The 7,053-nt window shown below is 36.2% G+C and overlaps 1 protein-coding gene across 1 annotated transcript in view; it reads right to left on the minus strand.

Moving 5' to 3' along the window:
- The window catches only part of Sec63 (SEC63 homolog, protein translocation regulator), a 52,107-nt gene that overhangs the window by 11,450 nt on the left and 33,604 nt on the right, over positions 1–7,053 (minus strand). The window contains exons 14-16 of the mRNA XM_033763430.1: positions 4,409–4,468; positions 4,040–4,213; positions 506–664 (exon numbers count right to left, since the gene is read on the minus strand). Of these exons, the coding sequence (XP_033619321.1) occupies positions 506–664; positions 4,040–4,213; positions 4,409–4,468 (393 nt within the window). The remainder of the gene's footprint in view (positions 1–505; positions 665–4,039; positions 4,214–4,408; positions 4,469–7,053) is intronic.

Raw genomic sequence — 7,053 nt, forward strand, 5'->3', positions numbered from 1 at the left:
AAAAAAAAAAAAAAAAAAAAAAAAATCAGGGTTTCAAATCCATATTTGAAACAATTCTTTGTAAATCCTGTCTGTCATTCTCCCTGCCCCCAAAAAAGGGTATGGCAGTGCACACCTGTACTTCCAGCACTCTAGAGGTGAGGCTAGCTATATATTGAATTCAGGGCCAACCTGAATCACGTAGCAAGACTGCCTAAAAAAAAACACCAAAGTAACAAAATACAAAATGAGTTGTTAAATAAATATGGTTGCTTGCATATACATATCAGCATTATTTAAGAAAAGAAAAAGCAAGTAACTGAAGAAAGGGGTAATAACAAAACCAAAGCCACCAGGCGTGGTAATGTGTGCCTGTAGTCCCAGCGCTCAACAGGTGGAGGCAAGAAGATCACTTGAGTCTAGGAGTTCAAGACTTGGCAACATAGTGCAAACTCATCTTAAACCAAACAAAAGCTCCTAAACCATTAGCAGTACATTCCAATTATTTAAACCTATTAAGTCTTACCGCTTCATCATCTTTGTTCTGTTTTTCATCTTGTTCTCTATCAGACTCTCTGTCGCTACCATCATCTTTTTCACTCTGGGAATCTCTGTTGGTTTCTTCTTCTTCAGAATCGCTGCCTTTGTCAGAAACTTCTTCTTCGTCCTCCTTTACTGCAGCTTCCTGAAAAAAAGCAACCATAAAATTTTTGAATATCACAATATGTATTTATCATTCTGAACTTCTGAAGCTAACATATTGTCAATATAACTGGCTCATGCTTAAAATTTTACTATTCATAAAGAATTTTAGAAAAGCATAAGTATTCTTATTTATGTATGAAGATGTAAGAGTCAGAATGAAGGTTTTTAATCGATGGGCTTGTTATTTTGTTCATTTTTCATAATCTATAAAATGAAAATTTATTTCTATTTGTACATTATCACAATAGTACCAGCTCTCAAAAACACAATTACACATACATTTCACTTAAGGAGAGGAAATGGGTAATGTATAGGAAAGTACTAGTTTGGGAGATTAAGATCATTTTCTGTAAATGACAGTTACAGTGCAGTAAAGAAAGTCAATTCCCTGGCAAAATACTTATTAGTTCATTTCATGAAGCAAGAAAAAGTACAGCAATTTAAATACAAAGAAAGAAGTAACTGACCAAAAGTCACAAAAATAGAAAACAGATATATAAGAGAAACTCAAAACCAAAAGTTGTTCTTTTAAAAGATCAGGAGGACTGATAAAACTCTAGGCAAGGATGCAAGAAAAAGAAAATAAAATCACTACATTAAAAATTAAAAAGATATAAATGGATCTGACAGAAATTAAAAATAAAAGGATATTATAACTATGCCAAACACCAATAATAACGAAACAGAGAAATTCCTTGAAAAACAAAATTTGCTAAAACTGATCAAAAAGCAGAACATGTTAATGAAACTCCAAAACAAAAGGTCTTTTAAAATCTCCTAGCCCAAATGGCTACTGTAGAGAATTTTACAAATAAGGAAGAAATTTAACGTTATATAAACTCTTCCAGAAAAGAGAACACCTCCTATAGCTTACTTACTAAGGCTAGCACAAACCTGATACAAAACTTAAGAGAACTACATGAAAGAAGAATGACAAACTAATATTCTCTTATGAAAACAGATGCAAGAATCCAGCAAGTTATCAAATTCAATAAACTTTGGGGGGTCATATGGTATGATCAAATGAGATTTGACACAGGCAAATAAGGATAGTTTAAAATTTTTAAATTCATCAATATATTTTACCACATTAACAGAACATTATCAAACAATAATAGATTCAGAAAAGGTTATTTAATAAAATTCACTACTCGTGATTTTTAAAAGTTCTCAAATAGGGAATAAAATGGAAGACTTGCTATAAAATCATAGTAGTGAAACATTGTTTGCTTTCTTCCTAAGATTGAAAAAAAGACATGAATGTCCATTGTCATCATTTCTAATCAATATTACACTCAAAAGTTCTAGCCAGCAGAGAAAGGCAAAAGGGCAGAAAGGAAGAGTATAAGCCTTAAAAAGAAAAATGTCTTAATTCACAGTGTAACTGCATGGGGAGAAAATATTATAATATGTAGTATAATGAATTATCATCAATTCATTAAGACTCCATAAAAGTCAAATTTAGTAAAAATAAAAAACTGTTTTTCTAAGTACTAGCAAAAGCACTGAAGAATCTTTTTTTAAAAAAATTACAATAACAAAAAAGCACCAGGGCCAGTGATTTAGTTCAGTGGTGCCGTGCCTGCTTCGCAGACCAAGGTCCTGAGTTCGATCCCCAGTACCAAAAAAAAGCACCAAATACATAAGCAGTAAATGAAATGAAAGATGTAACATACTTCTTGCTATTGACCATTATGATACACTTCTGAGAAATATTGAGCTTTGAAGCTCAAAACTAATCCAAATAAACCACTGATTTATTCACATAGTGATGAGTAACAGTAGCATGTCAATTTCCCCGTACTGAATATATGTAGTACCAATATATATTTAGCACACTTTTTTGATAGTCAATTATTCTAAATACTTATCTAGAAATGCAAAAGACTTAAAAGAGCTAAGACAACTTTGAATTACTAAGAGAAGACATCATACTACCATATTTCAAGACTTGATTTAAAGTTACAAGTAAGAGTAGAGTATTGGCACAAGAACAAACAACTAGAATGGACTAGCATCTACAGAGCAACACAGAAACAAATGGCCAATCACCTGTGGTTGTACAATGAAGTGCCACTACAGTTCAGTGAAGTGGGATTATCTTAGTGCTGGAACTAGTGGCTCACCTCACACCACTCATGAAAATTAATTCAAGATAGATCATATGACTAAAATGTAACAAGCAAATAATGCTTCTAAAGGAAACAGAAAAATACTTCCATTTCCTTGGGGTAGACTAGGATCTCTTAAGGAGAATACAAAAGCATTAACCAAACAACGGACTGATGACAATGAACTGCAATAAAAATTGTGATTATCATCAAAAGCTACCACTAATGACTCATATCCAGAATATGCAAAAAACTCCAACAAATCCATAGAAAAGCAACATAATAGATAAAAAGGATACCAAATGGATAGTAAGTATATGAAAAGGTGCTTAACATCATTAAGTCATCAGGTAAATATAAATAAAACCACAAAGAGTGATACCACTACAGATCAACACAATGGCAAAGATAAAAGACTGGGAAAACCAAGTATTTGTGAGTTATGTAGAACAACCAAACATCCTATGCTTGTACAGTGTAAAATGGCACAATTTTGGAAAACAAGTTCTTTTAATGAGTTAAATACACCTATCTTATGACTGACTCAGGGATCCACTGCTAGGCAGAAAATGAATGCCGTGTACAAGAATAAGCACAATACCTTTATTCATACAAGGTAAAAATTGCAAACAACACAAATGTCCAATATTCACAGAACAGCATAATTTATGGCACTATATATTCATTCAGTGAAATACTACACACATAATACAGAATGGACTACTGCCATGACAATACAAAAAGATGAATGTCATATGGTGGCACAGGCCTATAACCTCAGTACTCTTGGAGACCGAGGCAGGAGGATTCAAAGTTCAAATCTGGCAAGGACAACTTAGCAAGAACTTGTCTCAAAATTAAAAATAATAAAAAGGCTGGCAATGTAGCTCAGTGCAAAGGCCCTCGGTTCAATCCCCAGTACCACCTTTCCCTCCAAATGTCATGGACAAAATGGTGCATGATAGCGACCAGACATAAAATAATTCCACTTATACGATAAAGGCAAAACTAATCTATGGTGGGTACAATCAAATAATGAAGGACAGAGAGATGAGGAGGTGAACAGAGGGGTTACTGACTAAACATTAGCTTTCCAGGATGCTAGTAGGGCTTAAAATCTTGATTTGGATTTAATAGGTACATATACACGTCACATTTCAGGAGCTGTACACATAAGATCTGAACATTTTGGTATATGTATATTATACCTCAATAGCAATAACCATGATAAAAAATAAACTCACACTCCCAACTACTCCATTTGCCTGCTTCTGTTTCTGCTGCTTTGACTGTGGTAATGTCACAGGTGTAGTTTTTTTTTTTAAAGGCTTCTTTTTTTTTGATTTACCAGTTTTCTTGGGTCCTTTACTCTTCTGCTGCCATCCTCCTTTTGTCTTGTTCTTGTTAGCATCACTTTGCTGTAAATCACAACACACATCACATTCAGCAAATCACAGTAATTGGGTGGAAGTCACAGTAATTTTTAGATGGGAATGGCATAACTATATGGTTTCATAAACTGAGTTACTCTCCCATAATAATATGTCAATCAGAGAAGTAAACAAAACATTTGTTTCACCAGCAAAGATGGGTTAAGAAAACTCAAGTTTTACCCCATCTTCAGCAGGCTGTTCCTCTGCGGCACAGATGGACTGCTCCTTTTCAAATACTTCCTATGGGTAACCGGCAGAAAAACAAAATCTATCAATCTACATTTATCTTTCAAAGGAACAAAGAAATCTTTCAAAATGTATAGTAGTTATGTTGGTTGTTTTGTCCATTTTTGGCAGTACTGAGAACTGAACCAAGGGCCTTCACAATGAGCTACATCCTCAGCCTTTTTAATTTTTGAGACACCGTGTCACTAAATTGACATTCAATCTTGTAATACTACTGCTTTAGCCTCCCAGAGTGCTGAGATTTCAGGCATGTGCTTCCACAACCAGCTGGGGATTTTTTTTTTTTTTTTTTTTTTTTTGGTACAGAGGATCAAACTCAGGACCTTGCACTCTTGAGGCAGGTGGTGGCATCACTGAGCTAAATCCCTGGCCACAGCTAGCGATGTTTTTACCCGGCTAGAAATGCAAGAAGAGGAGTAAACTTAGTAGATGTGTGAATTTGCAGCTGGCTACTTTCTCAAATAAAACACAGCTGTCTTGAATATGTTGTGAAAAGTACAACCTACTTAAATAACAGATATAATGACTTGAAATGTATAAATTGATTATAAAATCAATAATACTTTATTACAACAAAAATGACCTAACTCAGAGGTCAGCAGACTAAAGCACACCATCAAATCTTTTAAACAAGGGGTTACAGGAACACAAAAATGCCCATTCACGAGGGTAGTAGGTGTAACAAAGACTAATGAACTGTAAGACCTAAAATACTGACTAGCTGAACCTCTTCAAAAAAGAGGTTGCCATTCCCTAGTCTAATTCTGTCATCACTTCCTCATTTTTCTTTTATTAGCTAATGATTTACTCAAAGGATCTAATAACTTACTCTAAGGTACAAGTCATACAAAAATAGAAGGACAGGTACTTGATTCTTTTACTTAATCTAGGTGACTTTGCTTTTTCTTCTTACCAACTACCCCAGAAATGCTAATAGCCCAAGATCAATTCTTTGCTCATTTCTCAGGCTGGGCATTCATGAGTATTTGAATATTGTAAGTTTAGGTTTTAAACTCAATTTTGGCATAGGCTTAGAGGCACCTCTCATTCAGTCTGTTACATAAGATATCTCTTGCTATCATAAAATCAATATTTTTATTTCATATATCTGACCTCAAAATATGATTTTCCTACTAATGATTTTAGACATTGCAGTTCTAGACATCGATTTTTAAAATGCACTATGTATTTCCAGCAGACGATCAGATATCCCAGAGCAAAATAAGATCTACTACTAGTTGAATAACCTACAGTCTATTAAAAACAGTGAGTTACAATGAACAAGTTGACTTGGAAGGTAATACAAATAGAAACAGAAAAACAAGGTATCGGAAATACACACAATACAATTAAACTGAACAAAATCAAGGACAGAAGTACCAGTGTACAGGTATATGTACTGCAAAGGTCCAAATGGTGTATCTGAACATGGAGAAAGAAGAAAAGGATACACACAGACAAATTCTGGTCATCTGAGACTGATAAGAAGTTTTCCTTAGGAAGATGGGTGAAAGAAGGGATCCATGATTTTAAAAAAATACTTAATTCTACATATATACTATACATGCATTAGGATATTTTAAAATGAGCCTTAAAGCATATCATCTCAAAGCCGCAAAGTACTGGGTAATTTTCATTTCTTCTTATACTTTTCTGCATTGCTTCAGTTTTTTTTCCAAACGACATGAACTTTTTACACTATCGGACATAGTTATTTCTAATGTAACTTTCAAAAGCTTTAAACAAAACACAAATTATCTAAAGAACTAAATAAAAAGGACTAAGTGAGAACAATGCCTGCTCCCGACCCAGCAGCCATCGCTCAAGCGCCGGGAGGTAGGCCAGGCCCCCATCCACCACAGGAAGGAGAACCACGCCTGCTCCCGACCCAGCAGCCATCGCTCAATCGCCGGGAAGGTAGGCCGGGCCCCATCCACCACAAGAAGGAGAACCACACCTGCTCCTGACCCAGCCGCCATTGCTCAAGCACCGAGAGGTAGGCCGGGCCCCGATCCACCGCAGGAAGGAGAACCACGCCTGCTCCCGACCCAGCAGCCATCGCTCAAGCGCCGGGAAGGTGGCCGTGCGGACCCCCCTGAACCCCCATAAGGCCCACCCCGCCGCACTCTCAGACCTCCTGACTGCACAAGTCTTTGGACCCACTCTGCAAAGACAGAGGTGGTCATCAAGGGTATTTTTCTGAGTTCCCAACTTGGAACATCTTTAAAGAAAGGGCGTGGGAAACCTGTAATAGAACGTTGCGGAGTTCAACCATTCAGAAGGATGGGGATCTCAATGTGGGCCTTGCAGCCCGAGGTCAGTCAGCGTCATGGGGTTCAGCAATCAGCTAACTGAGATCAGGGGTCTTGCATCCTCGCTCTGTCTGAGCCATTAAATGGTAAATATACTATATTGAAAAGTTTGTTCACTGCAGACATGTTCTGGACTGCTTCTTGATTTCAATTTAATTCAAATGATTTAAGGGTGATAGACTAGTGACTACCACAGGTGGTCAGTGTCCAAGTTGTGCTTGATCTTAATGTGTTGCTGATTGTATCAGTTGGGGTAAAGCATTGCCG

The sequence above is a fragment of the Fukomys damarensis genome, unplaced genomic scaffold (genome assembly GCF_012274545.1).
Source record: "Fukomys damarensis isolate Sample0158 unplaced genomic scaffold, DMR_v1.0_HiC HiC_scaffold_14, whole genome shotgun sequence".
In the NCBI taxonomy this organism is placed as follows: Eukaryota; Metazoa; Chordata; class Mammalia; order Rodentia; family Bathyergidae; genus Fukomys; species Fukomys damarensis.